At 39.3% G+C, this 23,110-nt stretch overlaps 1 protein-coding gene across 1 annotated transcript in view; it reads right to left on the reverse strand.

Moving 5' to 3' along the window:
• Positions 1-194: 194 nt before the first annotated feature.
• The window catches only part of disc1 (DISC1 scaffold protein), a 199,347-nt gene continuing 176,431 nt past the window's right edge, over positions 195-23,110 (reverse strand). Inside the window, exons 12-13 of the mRNA XM_008124945.3 lie at positions 11,722-11,839; positions 195-754 (exon numbers count right to left, since the gene is read on the reverse strand). Coding sequence (XP_008123152.2) covers positions 606-754; positions 11,722-11,839 — 267 coding nt within the window. The 3' untranslated portion in view covers positions 195-605. The remainder of the gene's footprint in view (positions 755-11,721; positions 11,840-23,110) is intronic.

The following is a 23,110-nucleotide window of genomic DNA, read 5'->3' on the forward strand; positions in this document are numbered from 1 at the left end:
CTTAAGCTAATAGATGATGTGTTAGAAACCCATTATGTGATATTCTCGATTTGCTTTGAGATACTATACATGTTGACTTGAGCAGGGGGTAACAATCTCAGGCAGTAAAACATTGTGGGCCTCTGTGGCTATTTGGGAGTCATTCCTATGGCATCTAGACAAGAAATCCTTTAGCACAGGCACAGTTTTGCAGCTTGATTGGAATGGTTTATTTGACTCCCTAAGGCACAAAATTCCATATCACATTGTATCAGTTATGGGGAAAACCAAAGTAAGTTCCCAAGAAGACTGCCTTGACTTCTTTGCAAATACTGTATTGCATTCTGAGGCATCATTTCAAATGTATCAGTTTGCAACAAACACACAGGAGTTATGGGGAGAATACTTTGCTCTTGAAAGGGTTTCTAGATCTGAGCCCTTAAATGGACAAGACACAGTGTTTGTAAGGCACGACCTCCACTCTGCACCCCACCCACCCACATACTTTGTAATTTATTCAGATGTTTTCAGTTATGCAGAGATGGGAGGGAATCTCATTGCCTGCTAAGGCAGTTCCTGAGATTCATTCCTGCAAATTGATCTTCTTCCCTCCACCTTCCTCTTCATTACTCTTCCAAGTTTTGCGTTCCCAGGCACCAGCTGTCACGGAGGAAGTCTGCACCAGCATCTTCTTTTGCTTCCTTAGGTGCCTGGAGTTGCACCAACATGGCCTGGAGAGTTTCCTTCACCATCTGGATCTCCCTCTGTAGAGAATGTAGATGCTTTATTAAGGAATAAATTGAAAGGTAATTGGCAGCTCCTTTCCCCTCTTCAAGTTATTTAATAAGTCATCATTGTGCTCTGCACAACAGATGGGTATTGCTAACTAATTGCAGCATCAAGTTCATGCAAATTGCTTGGATTAAATATTAATACATATTTCACACTTACCCCCCCCCCCACTCCACCCCTCCTGTCTTCTTTGGGCCTGTAGGCAACAAACAGCTTTATGTAGCATTTTGTCTTCAAAGGTATGAAATGAACAATGTGTGTATGTGAATATGTGACTGGCTGTTGTAAATCCCAACACGAGATACTAAGAGAATACTGTTGTCACCTCTTGAGAGGGTATGATCTCAAATTTCATCTTGAAGGAAATAAAAATGGGAGAAAGTGTTTGTTCATTCACTATGCCAAACCTTTAGGTCAAAGATAATCCCTCCTACTAACATAAGAAAAGATCTCCTCTCTGTGTTCACATACAGTACCCTCACATCTATCTGAGGCCATAATAATCTTTCATACATCTCACCCTGCTCACCACTCATAAAATGAAAAGGAGCGACATTCCTTTTATTCACAGAATGAAAAAAGGACTTATCTTCAGATAGCAATTACATTTACGGTAGGCCCTCATTATCTGATGGGGTTTGATTCCAGAACATCAAAATCCATGGATGCTCAAGTCCCATTATATATGTTAGCATAATAAAATGGCAAAATCAAGGATTGATTTTTTTGGATCCTCCTCCCTCCCCCAATTTTTAAAAATACAGTCCACCCTCCACATTAGCTGAGCCTAGGATAACAGGACTCCTGCAAAAGGGGGGGAACCATGAGTTAAAAAACACTATTTTTTAAGCTCTCTAGGTAACTCTTGCTCTTCCAGTATGACTCTATGGTCAACTTACATTGAAATAACTAGGTCGCCCAGCATGACTTCCAGTGAAAGTCGACCACAGAATTCATCTGGAGGATTTGAAGATCATGGAACTCTTCACACGGGGCATTTTTGCCCCGTTTTGCCGCTTTTATTTGCAGAAAGGACAGGGCCTGTTGTGCGCCATCACACGACGCACAGCAGACCTTGCTCACATCCCTCCCAAAGTGGGAGGGGGAGGCACTGAAAGGTGTTCTCTCCACCACTATGGGAGGGCAAGTGCAGTTGGGGTAGCTCTGATGGAGCTCCCTGCACTTTCCTCTTTTTTGCCGTATTATGGCAGAACGGGTGGTGGGGCAACACACGTTGCTGCCCTTTCTGCCATCTGATGGGTGTAATATACAGAGTTACTCGTTCCTGATAGGAAGAGATACACATTTTTATAATTGTGTGATGAGAAACTGCTAAGTACACATTGCAAATCAAAATACTTGGGAGTTTTAAAAAATGTTAGGGTTCCGTCCCCACCATGTGATAGAGGAAGGAGGGGGTGCGCAGAGCACCACAAGCAGCCCTGCGCGCCTTCCCGTTTGTGGTGCAGAAGCACTTCTGATAGAAACGTGTGAAGAGGTCGCAAATCTCTACAAGTAACGTATGGAAGGACAACTGTAGTTTCAAGTCGTGGATGGTTGAATATATGGATGTAAAATCCATGTATTTATGGATAAGATAAACTGATTTCAATAGAATTAATCTCAAATGGGAGTCTTCTTTAGAAAGCTCCAATTCTGTAGGTAGATCAATACATGCAAAACAAAACAAAAAACCTCCCCTGAATACCAGGAAATTTCACTGTGGAATGAAATGCAAACTGGGCCCACAAGCTCTCCAATTAGTTCAAACTGGGAGTAGTCACACAATCATTATTTTGCACTTCAAACATACATGATGATGATAATAATGTGAGACTCTACTTCAAGGGAAATTAACACTCTCTTGATTTGGAACGAAATATTTTAAAAGCCACTGCACACCGCGAGGGCAAAACATGAGAGTCACCGATACTGTTTTCAGTTTTTACCTTTCTTCCAGCTCTGCATTCATTAGGAAATTCTGCCTTACCCAAGAACAATGTCAAGATGAAAAGACACCCTTCACTTATGAAGGGGATACATAATTTTTTTTTAAAAAAAAAAAATCCTTTTCTTGCAGGGGAAGCAGTAACAATAAAGAGTCATGTGAAAGTTATGCAAATATCTTCAGCGCCAGACTGTCACACGTACCAATGTGAAAAGCCTTTTGGCAGCTTCTATTAAAGATTCCTGAAGTTTTTCCTCCCCATCATTTGCATACATTTGCTATGATGTTTTGTTCTTTCTCTCTTTTTTACTTTAAGTGAAAGTAATGTTTGTGTGTACATATCATAAATTATTCTTATTTTTAGGCAGCAATTTCAATTTGAAAACGAAGTGCAGAGAAAACGCTGAATGAATATTTATGCTAAACCCCTATAAACACTGAAGCACAAATAACTGAACCTTTCATGACACCTCAGAGATAGCAAAATGAGTATGGCACTGAACTGGAGATCCCCAGATGCACACAGCTGCAGTTTAAGCATGACATGTGTCTGAAATCGCACATGGCGAAGAGGAGACCTTTATGCAGTCGGTGAACACGGAGTACCTCCTGAGGTCTAATTAATGTTGATATACATTCTGAGATTACATGCTACATCTCCTGGGCCCATGTTATCAGAAAAATGATTACAGGCAAGGGAAACATGGAGGGGAGGGAGATTTGATACAAAGAAACAAAAGAAAAAGAATAATAGTTGTAACATACACAGCAACATTTCACAGATGAAAACCAGAACACATAATAATCTGATCAAGGTCAAGATGGCAAAAGTGGTTAACAAGGAAGAAAGCACAAGCTAGAAGGCTTGCAACAGTTTGCTTCTGTGCCTGCGCCTCATGGAGGGGACAAGGCTCTGTTCCTTCCATTCCCGTTACCACTGCGCTACCATTGAGTACTCTATGAATGTGAAACTTTGCAACTATTAAAGTAACTGAGGATAAACTAGAAAAGCGAGAGAGAGAGAGAATGATGGAAATCAGGACAATTCAAAAGCAGCTTTAAAAGTGGGACAATAGAGGATTAATTTTTTCTTGTCCAGAGCAACTTGCGAAACTGCAGGTCATTTCTGGTGTGAGAGGATTGGCCGTCTGCAAGTACACTGCCAAGGGGATGCAGGGGTGTTTGATGTTTTGCCATTCTTGTGGGAGGCTTCTCTCATGTCGTCGCATGGAGCTGGAGCTGAAGCTGATAGAGAGAGCTCATCCACGCTCTCCTCGGATTGGATTCGAACTGGAAACTTTCAGATCAGCAACCCAACCTTCAAGTCATCAGTCTTGCCAGCACCTGGAGCTTAATCAAGGCTCTCCTAACAAATTGAAAATGTTTGAATGTATGCAACCAATGAATTCCATGCTTAGACTTGGATCTCCATGATATCTCATTATATACAAATATGCAAATACAAGTATTTCATTTTTAAAGATAAAAATCTAAACTCCAAAATACTTCTTGTCTGAAGCATTTGGGATAAGAAATTCTCAACTTGTTTTGTTGAAAGCATCAAAATTAATCATGAAGGCTTGTTTTTAGCACAGAGTAGAAAAGGATGATGTATGTTAGGCATGCAGAAAGCCAGCTCATTTTTCTGCAACAATGTTTTTTTAATCACAGGCAAACTATTACAGGCACTCAAGATTATCTATCAGAATCATAACTGCTAATTAAGGCCCCAAAATGACTGTGAAATTGCAATATATAAAATCTATTTATTTCATCAGGAATGTTCTGGCTTCCCTGTCAGTAAAGTAACACCTTTCATCAACTCCACAGACACCAGCAATGTGTCACCTCTTGCCTCTGGTTCTTCCAATTAACAATTCAGATAATTTTCGTTTGCTTGCTACTGATTTTCAGTAACTGACTCTTTTGTGGGTTTGCTCCAGTATGATACCTTCTGTTCAACAAATTCATCAGATGCAGAGATACGCCTAGGTTTTACCATTATAGCAGAATCCTTTACATATCTCCCCAGAAGCCAGTCCTATTGAGTTCGCTGCATCTTAGACCTAGGTAAGAGGGTAAAGGATTGAAGCTTTAATTTGGTTGTTTGATTTCCCATCCACTCGCCAAATGCAAAACCTGCTGCTTAATATTTGCTCTGAGAAGCTACAATATTAAATAAAAATCCCAAGTGGGCCTGTGTAAATATTCAGTGCTAAGCATTAGTGCTGGCTTCTGGCTTCATTTATGTTGTGTGTTATTCGTCTCCTCCTCACAGGCTGGTTGCTTCCAGTATCTTGTGCCATCAAAAAGTATAATGAAAAACAATGGCATATGGGATTTATTTTTTCTAATAGAAGTTTAATTATTAATCAGAGCCACAATGTGTGTTTAAATATTGGCAGAAATGCTTGCTTGACAGCACCAGAAAGTTAGAGCTCTCAGAAGAACCTTTTAATCTCAGTCACTCTTTTTCTTTTTCCATTAAAGGCACAATGGCTGGAGTCTTCAACACATTACATCAATGTAGCCATAGCTATGTTTAACATATTTTTGAAAGTCTATCCTTCTGGTCACTATTTTTGCTGTTCTCCTTTTTTTCTGGTCACTTACTTTGCCCCTATATATGTTATCTATTATCCTTTATTAATTATTTTTATATCCCACCTTTGCTCTGATAAGCTCAATGTTGTACACATGGCTCTCCTCCCCACATTATCCTTAAAAACAGGTCTGTGAGGCAGCTCAGCTTGAGAGAAAGAGACAGATCCAAGGTGAGTGAATGAGTTGTGCCGCTCAGAAGACATTTGATCATGGATCTTCCAAGTCTTACTCCAAAACATCAATCAATAAACCACACAAGCTTCACCAGAGAGACAGTTCTTCTATATGTTAAAGCAGTAGTTCTCAACCTGTGGGTCCCCAGATGTTTTGGCCTTCAACTTCCAGAAATCCTAACAGCCGGTAAACTGGCTGGGATTTCTGGGAGCTGTAGGCCAAAACACCTGTGGACCCACAGGTTGGGAACCACTGTGTTAAAGGGTGATTGAGATATTAAAATACCTGGGAATAAATTTAGGTGCTACCAGACATATTTTTAGAAAGAACAAGCAACTGCTCTTATTGCAAGCCAATTCTGACATTATTTTGGCCAGGTGCTCTGCACATATAACCGTTCTTGCAAGTCATGTTGTGAACAACGTACAACTGGCAGATGGCACTTTACAGATCCGCTTCCAAGGCCAGGTTGGGCTCTGAAACAGGAAACCGTCATGGAAGCTGATCTGTGGAATTTTGCATTCCCTCCTTCTATGTTACACTGCACAGTTGAGGAGTTCAAGTGACAATAGCATCTGAACTACTTCTAAGATTTACATAAATATAAACAGATGTGGAACAGACTTTGTTTATCCATAGCAACTGCCCTATACAATCCAGTGCCTCTCCTGTGTTTGTTCATTTCACCAGTAACAAAGGGAAATCATGCTTAAACAAAACTATTTGGCCCATAGTTCACAGGTACTGTGCTTTGGCTACTCCTTCCTGAACTATGAAATACCAATCTGTTTGGCTAAGAATGGCAGGAGCCAGAAAACAATATTATGTAATCATGATGCCTGGATGGAAAACTGGCTAGAAGGCCCAAATCAGCTGCTCTGTACTTCTCAAAGAAGGTGGGAGTATATATATATAATAAAATCATTTCAATCAATTGCATTGTTTCAGCGCTAGAACTGTATAAATGGGGATTTCATTCTGTTGTAACCAGCTGGAGATGTTTACCAATAACTACCAATCCCAGTTATAGTCCAAATTTTAAAGGAGTTAGCCAGAATGCTGAGCTCTATTGAGAAGAAAGGCTTACTAACTTGAAGAGCCCCTTTAAAGTTCAGACTAAAAACTGGAGCAGATGAACTGCCCTTCTGACATGGAAGCCAGTGGTGCCAAATTTTGCTAGACATAACAAGAAAATAGGTCTTCCTTTTCTCCCTTTCCTTTTGGACCCAGTGCATCTAATGTAATGCCAGTGCTTTGGGACTGTACACGATGTGACAATGTCACATCACATGCTATATAACAAAGTTATTGCTGTGCTGCTGATTTTTTAATGTTTGCAATCAACCCAAGACTTGAATGCAATGTCTTAACATTAGTAATCTTACTTATAAATTGTTGTCATTAACTTCCATCAATCCCAGTAGCTTTATTAGTAACTTTGTATAGTTTCTTTTTAGAAAAATGAAATAAAATGTTAATATCTTTTGAAAGAGATTGATTAAAAAAAAAACATGTAGGAAATTTATTTTCCGGCCCATTTAAAAATAATTTTGGTTTTTCAGAATTTAAAATAGCATTAAGGGGAACACATTAATTAACATGTTACTTTACTTGTTACTCATGAGTAATAAATTGACTTTTACAAGCAATACATTACTCATGGAAACAAACCAGATACAACCTTTTAAAAGTAACCTTTCTAAGCTCTGAGTGTTTCAAATAGGATTTGAGTAGAATTAGAATATTTCATTGCTCCCTTTTCTGACATTTGTCTCCATTTTCTGTCTCCTCTTCTCATCTTTTCTTTCATAACTAGCTTTACATTTTTCTATGCATTTAATTTAAGTCCCCCCTCTGGGGAGGCATCAATTACTTGCCAAACAATTTTGGAAGGAAAGGACAACACTGATTCCTTTTCCCTTTTTTACTTCACATTTTCCATTTATGTAGGCCTGACAAGAAGCTACATGAAGATTCAGCAAGCCTTGCTCCGGTTCCAGTTGGCTTCAGGAGTATTTTGCTGATTTCCATTTCTCCATTCAAGGGATTTCAGCTGGAACACAACCAAATGGCCATTCTGCCAAGGCTGTTTGCACTACACAGCCTCCACAGTAAAACTGCAGGGCAATATGCCATAAGAAGTAATCGCTGAATATTTTAAAGAGAAAACATGTTGCCAAGGTATGCTTCATCTGATATGGCTGCAGAAGAAAATTCGCTAGCAGCACCCTCCTCTGTATGCTTGCCTAGATGTAAGCAACATTGAATTCAATCAGACAATGACTCCTGTGTATCCACTGATGGCAAGAGTAGAGAAAATGCAGGCTGCATACAGCCTTTCCAAGGCTATTTGTAAATCCACGAGCCCCCCCCCCCCACCGCCATTTTTTCTTTATTCAAAACAAAGGTATGGGGGGGGGGCAATTTTGATGTGTCCTGTCCCAACTCAGCTGCATTAGATTTAAAAATAGAAGAAGAAGCAGGAAGCAAAGTGAAAGTGACACATGATTTATTTCCTGCGTTGAAAATATATTCTCTTTGGCCCAAAACAATTGAACTTTGGACAGTTGCTCACTGCTTGTTTATAAAATTGTTATCTCCATTTGGCTACACAGGTTACTTTATTAGTTCCTATTACGCTTGTGTAAATTATGATTCATTTTGATGTCCTGTATTTCAGTGGAGGTTCCAATCCATTTTTCGAGAGCCTCCCAAATTTGGGAGAATAGAAATCCATCTTCAATCAAAGAAGCTGAAAGATTCATTTTCTATCTGGCCCATTATTGGGGGGGGGGGGGGCTTCCCAGGCTCCTCTTCCCGTAATTTTAGGCATTGTTTGTCCTTATATCCTTAATTAAGACATTAATGTCGGTTTTTTACTACTATAGACAGGCACATATAGCGCTCTCTCCCTCTCTGCACAGCAGACTTTCAAGGCATTTTAAGGAGGCTTGAATCTCCACTTCCCACTGCAGGGAAGGAAGAGCGATCTATCCTATGCTGGCTTACTTAAATAAGACCTTTTTTCTTGATTTGCAGACCCTGGAGTGGTGCCTTGCCTTTTTCCCCCTCACGCCTTTTCTTCTAGCAGCTGCCTCCCTCCCACACTCCACTCGTAACCGAAGGCAGGAGGTTTTCGACAGACACTGTTCTGTTGCGACCGAAAAAACATGGAGGCTGAGCCAACCAAACAAGCCGGACCAGTCGGATTGGCTGAAGGAAATGGCTAAAAAAACTGATCAGGGCTCAAGCCTACTTCCTATCTCAGCAGGCAGGATGAACATAGCCTTTCCCATTTATCCAAGTATTGGATAAATACATGCCTACCTGTATTTTATAATGTGTTTTATGAATACTGATGTAAGTTAATAATAATTTTTAACTGATTTATATTGCACTGTATAATTTTTATATTTGCGTTTTATTGTAAGCCGCCCTGAGTCCCCTGTTGGGTGAGAAGGGTGGGATATAAATATTGTAATAAATAAATAATTATAATATTGTACAGAGATGAATGGGATACTATGTACCAATTTCCATTCTTCCCACTCAGTTGAATGTGTGTATTGCTTCTGCTCATATGCAATTGTATGTGCATCGTGATCTTACTGCATGTTTGGAACCCCCTGAATATCTGTATGTAATGGAGAGAGCTTTACATGTGGGAGCTCTATGACATGTTCTCCTAAATTCATGGTGGTCAGAAACAGATATAGTAGTTGTGTCCCTGCTCCCCTTACAAGTCATATGTTTGGCTGAGCAAGTAAAGAATGACTTTAGCTGCCTTTTGTAGAAGAGATATTATTGTAATTACAGCACAGATCAGAACAATCTCATCGGAGGGTTTGTTTTCTTGTTCCCAAGCTTCTGTGAGCCAAAAGTAACTGTGATGTTTACATTACCAAGAATGTACCTTTGGTATCTATTCTGCATATTATCCTATCTTAGCATGTGGCACAAATAGCAGTCAAGAGGATCAGATGTACTTTTCCATGCCACATTTTTTAAAAGGTCTTAGACAACATCTGTTTAGTCTGACCTAATTTTGGATCAAGTCAAAGAAAAGACTCTTCTCCGTTTCGGCAAATGCTAGATAAATAGTTCACTGGCTATTCGCCAGGGGGTTGTCTGCCTATGAATATACTACGATGATCACTTAGCACTAAATCAGAAGCTTGGCAGAAAACAAATTGCTACAATATGGACATTTTGCTGCAGCCTGTACTAGTCCAACTAGTGTCCCAACCCATGTCAAAGTTACTTCTGGGGCTGTAATTCCCAGACTTCCCTAATGAACACAGGCAGTGACCATGACAAATGGAGTATTCCAGGGATCATAACCCCCAAAGTAATCATGCCAAGATTTGATCTATGTAGCACAGGCCTGTAGAGTATATCTGCATCTCAAGGAACATAATAATAGCTGCACTAAAAAGAGCCATCTTAAAGGGGAACTTTTATAAAAATATCTTTATTTCTTCTCCTTTTTCTGTCTGTCTTTGTTCATAAAATGGCAACTTGGGGCCTTTTAAAAACTTTGAGTCTTCAGCCTTGGTGCACAATCAGAGCACAAAAAACTTCATGGGACTCCCTATCTGTCTATATATACAGGGTGTTTGAAAAAGAACTCCCTATTCACCATTTAATTTAATATTGTAGAAGCCTGGGTACTTGGCAGGGCAGCCTAGCAACATAATGGAGGCAGGCTGGATCATCTAGCAAGCTGTCTGACTACTGACTAGTCTGAAGAAACTTCTTATTTACTTTCTAAGGATCACACAACTGGAAAGGGGCCGGGAATGACACTAGAATACAATTGTGTCCTCTGTTTGCATTTCAGAAAAGTTGTGGACAGGCAGGATGAAACAAAGAGGAGAGCTTCTCAACTTACTTTTCGAATGTCCAAAAGAGTTGAATATTTAAGCTACATATTAAGTGAATGGAAATAACTGGGTTATTTAACTGGGTTTTCTCTGCCTTCTAGTGAAGCTTGCCTTGGGAAAGTCTTTTTTTTTTAAAAGGATATTAAAGAAGCAATAGGACTCAGGCTTCTGCCTTGTACACCATTGCAGGGCATTACAAACTTAGGCAAGTCATTTTTCTGTTTCCAAAACAGTGCTGCCCACATGTACCCAAGAAGCTTCCAATGAAGGCACAAAGGCAGCAGCATCACACACCTGTTATTTACACTGTCTCTCAATATATTTCACTTTGTTACTGTGGTTATTAGACACTTTTAGATAGGATGCAGATAGAAGTTGGAGGCAAGACAAGGTGTGATTGAAACAGTTCATTAGAATGAATGGGACACAGAGCTCACACACGTTTTTTTGAGACCACTTCTTACAGGATGGTGCAGTATTGAATTCAGAACATTGCACAATTTGCTGAGATCTGATGTTCTCTTTGGCTTGATCTGATCCTGTAAGAAAAGTAAGTTCTGATGCATCCACAGAAAGCATACCTGTGATACCAATCTTTCTTCAAGCTCCAGCTTTCTTTTGCCACAGCGCAAATCCTATCCTGAAATTGGTTACTATGACAGCAACACTGAAAGCCCTGCTAGTGTTTTGGACTAGAAATCCTATCATTTCTATTCTCCATGATTAGGCTGATCATGGCTGATAAAGGATACAGTCCCAAATATCTGCAAGACTCATGGTATGTAAGTCTAGTTATAAAACTTTGGTGGACATTTCACAAAGTTCTCACTAAAGAACTGGTTAGTTCCAATTCCTTTTTCTTTAATTATTGCTCTTTCAGTAATGTAGGTTTCTACAAGACAACACTCTACTGCAGGAGTGAGAAAGGTGATCTAACTCTCATAACCCTTCATAATTAGATTTGTTGGCTAGAACATTTGGGAACTGTAGTCTACCAGCATATGAAGGACTATACATTCTTTACTCATACAGTATTATACTCTCACAAGTTATGATATTTTAGTGACCTTCCTAATGCTTTAGATCTTAACTCTCAGAGATCCTAGATAAGAGGTGCCAGAGCGAAAATTTAAAACAACCATGAATGGTTATGTAGAAGTTTTCAATCCAGCAGCCCCAGACAACACAGCCAATAATCGGTGGTTACAGGAATTGCAGTCCAAAACATCTGGAAACCAAATGTTCTACACCCCAGTCCTTCGGCAGTATTCACACAATGGTAGAGTCAGAATTAGTTCAGTAAAAGACATAGTATCAAACACAATGCCCCAAAAAGGATATCAACAAGACTTTCATCACAGCTGCAAATTGTTCTCTGAAGTTGATCTTCCAGGTGTTTCAGTCTCTCACTTATTTTTTCACATTTTTCTTTAACCTCTGTAGAAACCATATGGCAGTCCTACAAGTAGATTAAAACAAAAATAAAAACAAAGAAAACCAATACATGATTAATATAATTGAAATTCATGCAAAACTTGGGTACAGTTTAATAATGTTTCACTGAGAAGCATTTTTGAACTACAACAGGCAGAAACTCACAGACAACATGGCAAAAATAACTTTTCCAAGTTCTTATCATATTGGAAGCAAAATAAACAATGCCAGGAGACGTTTTAGTTACATGGCTGCATAAATATTTAATATAGTCAGGTATTTTAAGAATAATGTCTTATACACAGATGCTCAGAATATAGTCAGGTATTTTAAGAATAATGTCTTATACACAGATGCTCAGAATTTACATTCTGTGGGATAGACTCATAGTTTTCTCTAAGCTGAATGCCATTATGTGCCTAAACTAGAAAACATGTCTGTGGAAACTACTGAAGGGTCAGCAACTTTATATTGTTAAATCAGACCTGTCTTCACATTTCATAATTGGGAGTGATTTGTCCAACGTCACCTAGTGGTCTTCCATAGCCAAGTGGGGATTTGAATGCTAATATCCCCAAGGCTTAGTTCAGTAGTTCCGGGCTGCCTAAGTAGTTGAGGAGTTCTGCGTGGTGAGCATTGAGGAAATCCAATGGTGATAATCAGCTCAATAAGCAGAGACGACATTCAGCCAACAAAATTTATTCACATGAATAAGATGCTAGCCAGTGATTGCTCAAAAAGTAGCTAGAATACAGCATACAGAGTCCCATCTTCTTTTATACAGAAAAAGCTCAACTTTTCCTGCCACACCAACATCAGCTGTAGCAAATATAATTGGTTAACAAAATCTTGCGAGAGCCAGCGCGAATGAGAAGCCAGTTGAGGCTAGCCGCACCTCCCAATTCTGACCAATCACAGAAGGGGGCTTGGCTCACTGGCTGGCATGGGCTGGGACAAGGGATGATTAAGCGACAATAAATGAGGTTCCTTTTATAGAACAGGAAAAATAACAAAGTGATTGAGAGCAGCTATGGCCCTACCCAGGAATGCTATTGTCTGGATAGGATGGACATGATCGGGCCCATCAGGGGCTGAACTGGCGGTTCCAGATCCCAGAGAAACAAAACATCAGGTTCTGACACAATCATGCAAAATAACAGAGGTTGGGGTTTGGCTGTAGAGATGCTGATTTCCTTCCGATGGGAGAGGTCCCGTTCATCGAAGGTGCAGAGTGGTGAGATCGGTTCTTCCCCAAGGGGACAGGAAGAGGTGATTGCCCTGCCCGAGTAAGCTATTGTGTTACAATGTCCAGATGAAGTCCAAGAGATGGGTGAGGCTGGAAATTGACGAGGAAATTGACAGCTTGGTTTCGTCCCCGCAGGCTATATGATTACGTGGGATGCAGGACTTCTTTGGGGTCAGGAACACAGTTTCCCGCCAAAGGGAAGGGAATGGGATCTCAGAAACACAAGACAATGAGCCAACATAACACATGGGCAAGTGGGAACACATAGGAAGAAACACGGAGCTCTTAGGGCAATTTTATACACACGAGAGATGAAGTTTTCCAAAGTACCTTAGCAAACCAGCCTCCCCGGTGCATCAATCTTAGGGGACTCTAAAGGGAGAGATGAAGGAATGAATGTCCCCAAGTTTGGAAAAGATCTGGGCTGGAACGGCCCCGCTAGAAGGAAAAGAAGAACCAGTTGCAGCTGGGAAGTGAACAAGTATAAGTTCCAAATTGTTATTGCTACAGAGCAGTCGGTAGCTCCCAGGGAGAGCACACTGCTCCCAGAATCAGGAGGTTGTGAGTTGAATCACACTCAGGGACAAAAATGTCAAAATCTGCTGGAAAAAACAGGGGAGGGCACAGAGGGCTGCCAAGGCACACATTTTGCCTGAAAAGGTGGCGGGGAGCCATTGAGGCTTCCCCTTTTGTATCTTTATTGGAGAAATGATAGACAAAGAATGCCACGCCATGAGGGCTGGGGCTGTTTTCCCTCATACAACAATATGGTCTCTTCCAACTATGATTCTATAACATCAGAATGTCAAAATAATCTATAGGGATTCATAATTCCAGCACATCCGCAAATATCACAACATCTTTACAGAAGGCACACTGGGCATGTCCATAGCAAATAACCTCGGAGTTGTATGGAAGAGTCCCCAATTCACCTGTAGAATCAGAGGAAGTAGTTGATCTAGCTACATCCAGGAAATGTCCAGGTCTGAACATGCAGCCATTGGTAATTACCTGTCAGTGATTTATGCATCTTAAGCTCTAGAAGAGCCATGTTTCTTGGGAGCAAGAGGACCTTAGGAGTGGGCAGCCCAATTTCAGATAGGCCTGGAAACCAGATTAATTACTATTCCAGGTGAACTGGAATAAGTTTTAGGTAAAATCTACCTTAAAGTTCTTTTTAGTGTGTAACTATGGATCCAAGTTGACACCTAACTCTTATATCATGCCTACCTTTTGCTCCCTAATGTCTGAATCTGACATTATTCTAACAATAGTCATTAGATCGTATCCACTTTCACACTAGGTTTTCCCCTTGAAAACCTGCCAGATATTCACCAGCCACTATGACTCTTCTGATCTTGCGCTGCCCCTTTCCTTCCATATCAGAAGCCATGTTAAGAATAGGACTAAGCAGGGCAGACATATGTACTATGGTAACATAGAACCCCATGCTGTATCTCACACTTAGATTTATATGGCAAAAAGTATTACTGTAATTTCAATTCCATGCTTGTCAAACAAATTAACATCAATAGCTCTGCTTGATGTCACTATTGTCGGTTATAGCTAGACTTACACCACATGTATTGCAGACACAAGTTAACTTGAGATTTGAGAAAAGATTTCAAGGAAACATTAGACTTGTATAAAATACAACATTAAGTATAATTTGTTTACTTGGTGTTTGAGTACCTCTTGAACTCCAAATAAGATACTTTTCTGGCTAGGTCACAACATGCCACAATAGCTTCAGAAATCCATTTTGGGTTTGCAAATCCCTGACACTGATGCATCAGAACGTTTAAAGGTGGCATCTTGACAGACAAAAAATAACTTACCCAAGTTTAATGACAGATGGGATGCCTTTCTAAAATGCTTTGGCTGAGCTCTTTTCCAAAATAGCAGTAACTATTGTGATCTGATAATCTACCTCTTTACCCAGGTGACACAAAGATACCCTCCTTCCCTGGATTTCTTCATCCTTCTATCTCTCTACGTCTTGTTCTGCTCTTCCTCCTTATTTCACTGTTAATAGACTGAATTTTTAATAATACCATAGAAGTCCAAAACTATAAGATCAGGGTCATAATGTAATTATTAGAAACCCTTTCTGAGCTCAATAGTTTTGCACCACCTAAAAGTATATCTGTTTTCCATTCTACAGTCAATTACAACTCATCCCTTTTATTTCCATTTCCTTTATACCCAAGGATCTTCCAAACAGGACTAATGTGTCAGGAGGTTGAATGACTGCTCTCAAGTGCAGCTTTTTTATTCCAAGAGATAGCTGAACAAAAAAAGTCATTATGTGGCATTGAAAAAGTACTTTTGTACTGTGCTACTGTAACTAATGTAGAAAAAATAAAATTCAAAGGGAGAATATTTGTCCTTCAAAATATAGGTCCAACTCAGTAAACCACATTCCAGGTTTTAAAAAAATCTTAATCAAGATCCAAGAAATTGCTAGAACAACTTGCCAGAAGAATGTATGTTGTTACAGCAATAATCAGCTATTTATTTATTTATTTATTTATTTACTGTATTTATATACCGCTTTTCTCACCCCTGGGGAGACTTAAAGCCATTTACAACATAATAATAGCAAAATTCAATGCCAAACATACATGTAAACCAAATCATATATCTAAACAATAAACGTATAACTATGCATTAAAACAGTAGAACCATTAAAACATAAGATACAGTAGAGTCTCACTTATCCAAGCCTCGCTTATCCAAGCCTCTGGATAATCCATGCCATTTTTGTAGTCAATGTTTTCAATATATCGTGATATTTTGGTGCTAAATTCGTAAATACAGTAATTACAACATAACATTACTGCGTACTGAACTACGTTTTCTGTCAAATTTGTTGTATAGCATGATGTTCTGGTGCTTGATTTGTAAAATCATAACCTAATTTGATGTTTTATAGATTTTTCCTTAATCCCTCCTTATTATCCAAGATATTCGCTTATCCAAGCTTCTGCTGGCCCGTTTAGCTTGGATAAGTGAGACTGTATAACCAACATTTAGACATTAAAACATAAAATTCAAATGCCTAGTACAAACATTAAAATCACATGATCCAAAATCATAGACCGGGGCTGTTCTAATTGTCAATTGCATATATTCCCTATTTATTTCTTGCATTGCATTACTTTACTGGCCAAAAGCTTGGTCCCATAATGATGTCTTTGTTTTTTTTTCTGAAGGCCAAGAGGGCGCTGATCTAATCTCACTGGGGAGAGAGTTCCAGAGCTGAGGAGCCACCACTGAGAAGACCCTGTCTCTCGTTCCCACCAACTGCACTTGCAAAGGAGGTGGGATCGACAGCAGGGTCTCCCCAGAAGATTTTAATGTTTGTGATCTTTACCAACAAAAGCTGGTAAACCCAAGGAGCTATATCACAAGAACTTACACTTCTTATATCAGTCTGTTAGAGCTAAATTTTCCCAAGTGTTGAATTTTCCTTGTGCTGATTATTAACTGTTCTTTATCAGTAGCTGAAATTGTTTTAATTGTTTATTACATTTGCAGGCAACAATTATTAAGAATTTGTATGGTGGGAGGGGGATCTATTAAAAAACAGAAAAAAGGTTTTTTTAAATGTTCTGCAGGAATATTTAAAAGTGAAAAAGTAAAATTGTGACCATTCTGGATCCCCAAAATATCTTCTGTTGAATTTTAAAGGAATCATATGTGACTGAACACCTCACTGCAAAACTCTACTAAAAATAATAAGTTTAGACTAGGGATCAATATAGCAAAAGCTTTTAAAACGAGAGATAGTCAGACTGAAGAGGTGAGGAAAGGCTGCAAATGTCCTTGTGCCTGCAAAAGGTGAAAGAGAACAATGAAGAACAACTCATCCATCAAGTTGTTAAATTGTTATTCAATACTCAGCAGGATCCTGCATATTTTAGGGAGAAAATAAACACCTGAACAATTTACAAGATTGGAAAGCTATTAGAAAGCACCTTTGTGACTGGCATACACAAGGAGATGGCAGCATTGTAAGCAAACTTTGTTACTTTACAGGCTTGCAAGGTGATCGCTCCTGAAATCATTTTATTTTCTTTGCTCTGAAAACACTTGATTACCATCAGAGCATCCATCTCTGAATAGCAATTTTATTCAAGATGCTCATGATGTCATTTTTTAAAGAAAAGGCTAGACTTGAGAGTCGTGTTGAATGTTTGTTTTTGCATAATGCCACAAAATAAGAAAAGGTACTGAGCCAATCCCTTATATACTAATTTATTTATTTTATTTATTTATTTTATTTATATACCGCTCTTCTCCCCCAGGGGACCCAGAGCAGTCTTACACAATGGCAAGATTAATGCCACATATAATACAAAATATAGTAAAAACCAACAATCGTAAAAACACATTTAAAAACCAATATCATATCCAATTAAAACAGTAAAACACTGTGTGACCATTACAACAGGACCAGTAGCATTGAGCCAAAAGTCAGAGCCAGTCTGTATTCAACTTCACATTCATCCAATGAATACATCAGCTTATATCAACTCGTATCCTACCCTGTTTCCCCGAAAATAAGACAGGGTCTTATATTAATTTTTGCTCCCAAAGATGCACTAGGTCTTATTTTCAGGGGATGTCTTATTTTTCCATGAAGAAGAGCTCACATTTATAACAACAAAATGAACATTTATTATATACTGTAAAGTAGTTGTCATCACAAACCAGCATAACCAGACAAACTATGAATCCTATCAAGAATTTCTTGTTACTACCATTATTTACATGTACAACAATATATGGTACCTCTTGCAATTTAGGTTTCACAAGGTTTCCACGCTGATTTCTCTCTATTCTAGTTTCAATGTAGTCATGAATGATGAAGAATATAATATACTATAATAATAATATGATAATATAATAATAATATAATGATATACAATATATTAATGAGATAATATAATATAGGATATAATAATAACAGAAAATGATAATAATATGGTATTAATAGGATAATATAATAATGGGATATAATAACAGAATAGCATAATAATATAATAATAATAGGATAATATAATAGAATAATAGAATGGAATAGAATGATATAAAATATATTAATAGGATAATATAAAATGGAATATAATAATAGAATATGCTAATAATAATAAAATAATAATATGATAATATAATAGAATAATAGTATAGAATATAATGATATAAAATATATTAATAGGGTAATATAAAATGGAATTTAATAATAACAGAATAATAATATAATAATATGAAAATATAATAGAATAATAATATTATAATAATATAATGATATAATAATAATAATAGAAAAATATAATATAATGATATAAAATATATTAATAGGATAATATAATAATGGGATATAATAATAGTAACATAATATGATGATAATAATATGGTAATAGAATAATAGTATAAAATAATCAGTTTCATGGCATAGGATAGGAATAAGGATGAGAGGAAAATCCCAATGCGTCCTGTACCTTTAAGGAGCGAAGCCTTGGGGAGGAGTGGAAAGCCCTCTTCCTTCCCTCCCTCCCACCCTCCCTTGCCCGGGCTCCAGGAGCCAATCAGAAGCCTCTGGGAAGCAAGGCAGCAAGGCCAGGAGGGAGACGGAAGGAAGGAAGAAACGGCAGTAGCAGCAGCCACGGAAGGTTCTTCAAGCTGCGGCTGGGGGAACAGGAAAGGCAAGGCCAGCCAGGGAGGGAGGGAGGCACAGAAAACAAGCACTTTCCCTCCCTCCCTCCCTCCCTCCCTCCGGTGTGTGTATGAGGAGTGCTGCTTTAGCCCTGCAGCCATGCTTCCCAATGGAACTCTGCTGCAGCCTTAGTTGCTAGGTCTTACTTTCAGGGGAGGCCTTATATTTGGCAATCCCCCCCAAACCCCTGCTAGGTCTTATTCTTTGGGGAGGTCTTATTTTCGGGGAAACACGGTAGAATGGGCCAAAAGCTTGGGCCCACATCCAGGTCTTCAGCTGCTTCCTAAAAGACATGAGGGGGCTTCCCTAATTTCTCCTGGCAAGGAGTTCCACAGCTGCGAAGCCATTTAAATAATGAGTAAAAGATGTTATTGGACTGTATCTTCCAGCATTACTCAGCTTTATTGGCACTGAATAAAGGATGCTAGGAGCTGAAGTTCAACAACTTCTAGAAGAACAAGTTCTTTTAAAATTACTTAAAGTTTATTTATTTATTTATTTGCAGTATTTATATTCCGCCCTTCTCACCCCGAAGGGGACTCAGGGCAGATTACAATGAACACATATATGGCAAACATTCAATGCCAACAGACAAACAACATACATTAGACAAACTCAGAGGCATTTTTAACATTTTTCCAGCTTCACGATTCCGGCCACAGGGGGAGCTGTTGCTTCACCGTCCAGTAGTGGCTGTACTTCCGCATTCCTTTCCTCGTGTTTTGCTGGCAGTTTTATGGTGTTGTAAATTAGCCTCCCGCATAAAGCGTCCCTAAATTTCCCTAATTGACAGGTGCAACTGTCTTTCGGGGCTGCATAGGTCAACAGCAAGCCGGGGCTATTAACCCGACCCGGGCTTTGAACTCATGACCTCTCAGTCAGTAGTGATTTATAGCAGCTGGTTACTAGCCAGCTGTGCCACAGCCCGGCCCATAGGAAAATATTCCAACTATACCATGCCAACACATAAATGCTTTGAGAAACAAAAACTGTGAAAACAAACATGCCCAGGTCCCAACCATCATTCTGCAAACATCAGCAAAGTAGAACAAAAACAGTTCAAACAGGTGAAGGCTGGGGCAGGAGGAAAGCTTGAATGCCAAGAGCTTGAATGCCAAAGTGCTGATTTATTGAGTAGTTCAGTGGAATTTGGCAACACTTCAGTACTCTAATTAAAGGCCATTAATATATTAGATAGTAGGTCAGACTCCGCTGTGGCTGCTGAAGAGACTTCCAAAGCTAATTTTTTTCAAATAACATTTATTTGCATAAATACAATTTACTGTGACTATTGTTCCAGATTGTTGTGTAAACTCTTCCAAATTGCAGTATTGTGAAAAATAAAGCAATTATGAAATCTTCTGTTGTCCTCAACAATATAAAAAGCAACCAAATAAAGCAACCATCTGCCAGCACTTAAACCTGAGACTAATATTTCTTTTTCATGTTATTTGCCTAAAACTGTACACTTGAGCTTTTTAGCAGAGCCGACCCTAGGTAATTTTCAAGTGTAAGCAAGCAGTGTTTTTGGCGCCCCCCCCCCTCCCAAACCAATCACTCACCGCTTCTCTCTTCATCGAGCGCCCGGCCTTCTCCCTTGCAGCAAGGAAGGGGGCCACCGCTTTGGGGAGGAGAAAAGCGGCATTTCCCTCCCTCTTTTTGCAGCTGGAGTCTGGGCACCTGAATGCGCCTCAACTGCGCCCCCTAGAGGATGGCGCCTTCCACAAATGCGAAGTTTGCTTACCGCTTGAGCCGCCCCTGCTTTTTACCAACATGAGACCGAAGACAGCTCAAAATATTGGTTAAAACAAAATGACCACAGCAACAACAGAAACCCGGTGGATAACTAAAAAAGAGTTTTTAAAAATACAAATGAACCATCTATTAAAATATTACAAAACATCAAAAAGCAGTTGTGCATTTAAGTAAATCAGATCTAATTTGCCAAATAGTCACTGTTGAATGTTTTTAGGTTGAATGTTTTTATGTTGAATGTTTTTATGTTAAATGTTTTTATATTGTGGAATGATATTTTAAATTGTAAGTCGCTCAGAGCACTCTGGTGGAGAGTGACTAATTAAGAAATAAAGTGAAGTGAAGTTTAAAAATTATAAAGCTAACGATACAGCACACCCCAATGTAAAAACCTTCTGCAATAGGTTTTTTTAAATTTATCATGTCAGAAGTGACTTGGGAACATACTGCAAGTGCTTCTGGTGTGAGAGAATTGGCTGTCTACAGAGACATTGCCCAGGGGACGCCTGGATGTGATAGCTGGAAGCCTTCTCTCATGTCCCAGCAAGCTAGAGCTGGCAGATGGCAGCTCACCCCGTCTCGCGGATTCGAACTGACAACCTTCAGGTCAGCAACCCAACTTTCAGGTCAGCACTTCAGCTGGCACAAGAGCTCTCTGCAAAAGGTATGGGCTGGGTAAAGAAAAATGTCTTTGCCTCTCAGTGGATACTGGTCCAGATGGCCAAATGTCACCTCCAGGATCAGAGGTAAAATGCTTCTGTGTGTCAGTTCTAAGCATAACAAACCAAAGGACCAAGCTGCCTTTATATCCTGTCGGCAGGCTTCTCTTTGGAAGAACTAACTGGTCACTGTGTGTTGGACAAGATAGGCCTTTGGTCTGATCCAACATGGCTCATCTTACATCCTTATCAGTGTTCTACAGCAGTTATTCCATCCTCCCAATTAAGCCATATTCATTTCCTTGTGGCCGCTATCCCGTCTCTTACTAGCTACTTCTTACAAAGTAGCTTTTTAAGCATAATCCTTCGGTATTTGTATTCATGAAAACAAACCCAGAATCCAAATCTCTGGAATACAGAAGCAATCTAAGATGTGTGTGTGGGGGGGGGGGGGGGAGGTCTTCTGATTTCTTTTACACCAAGGAGGAGAAAAAACTGTGGCATTTTCCTGACATCTAAGACTCCTATGGGTTCCCCAGTTGTTGCATTTTTTTAAAAAAAAACTTCTTAAAAGATGGTGCCTGCTATAGTGGCACGCAAGTGCTCTTCATTTCAACAGCAAGTGAATTCTTTTGTTTTTTTATTTTTACTGCAGAACTATTGTTTTATAAATTTACCAATTTACACCTCTTTAATGAAGAAGGGGTAGCTTTCATTCAATCACTTACAATTAATTGGGTAAATGGCTCTAATTAAAAGGTGTTTCATTCACATTTTGGGTTACCCTACAATTTATTCCCTTTTTCTGAGAAATAAAAGAATAATGGGCCACTTAAACCTTTTTTTAAAGGGAGACAGAAAATGCCTCTCAGCATCTTCTATGCCTATTAATGTCACCACTAATATTTTTATCTGGCATATATATGGAAGCAGGCAAAACACTGCCAGTGACACAGAAACTATTTTAAACACTTTCTGTTGTAGTGCTACTCAGCAGACAGTGAGAAATTCAGCGAGTGTGTAGCTGAAGACAGAAAAAGAATAAGATGGGAGGGAGAAACAATAGTCACTGCCCCCAGCTCAGTATGTTAACTAGACTTCCATCCTCAAGCTGGCAGTTTGACCCAGTGCTACAAGCAACTATCTGTCGCCTGGAAGAATTTGCAGTTTTGTTTGGTTCATTAAAAAGAATGTTTTTGTACTGACAGCAGTTTAGGGAAGCTAGTTGCTGTAGGGAGTTTGATATGTCATGAGAAAGCTGAACATTGGCTTTTTATGGGGAGCCAAGCTTCCAACAGCCTAAATTACACAAAGGATTTTCCCAAAGCATTTCGAACTGCAGACAACCATTGGGAAGTGCTACTGGTGGCCACAGAAAGAGACTCTCTCGGTAATAGGCCTTCCCATCTTTTTTTTCTTCACCAACAACATACTATAGAAACAATTCTTAAGAATCTTAATATTTTCATACAGCAACTATTGTCAACTGTTGCTGGTACATGTCAAAAGACCAATTTGTGTGCATATTTAAAAAAAGATGATCAGTTGCCAACTTTCTTCTCTTGCCCTGGATTTTCCTTACTTGATTTTCTATTCCCAAACTTATCTTTAAAATATAATTCAAAGACACAATCATATTAGCCCACGAGAACCTTAAGATCATCCGGGGAGGCCCTGCTCTCGATCCCACCGGCCTCACAAGCACGGCTGGTGGGGACGAGAGACAGGGCCTTCTCGGTCCAACGTTCGGCATCCTTGCTTCTAACTGGAGCTAATTATAGGGAGCGGTCAACCCTCCTGCTTAAGGAGCTCCACTGGCTGCCATTCACCTTCCGGACCCAATTCAAGGTGCACGTGATCACCTACAAAGCCCTGAACAGTTTGGGACCCTCCTACCTTAGTGATCGCCTCTCC

This window comes from Anolis carolinensis, chromosome 1 (genome assembly GCF_035594765.1).
Source record: "Anolis carolinensis isolate JA03-04 chromosome 1, rAnoCar3.1.pri, whole genome shotgun sequence".
NCBI classification, from domain to species: Eukaryota; Metazoa; Chordata; class Lepidosauria; order Squamata; family Dactyloidae; genus Anolis; species Anolis carolinensis.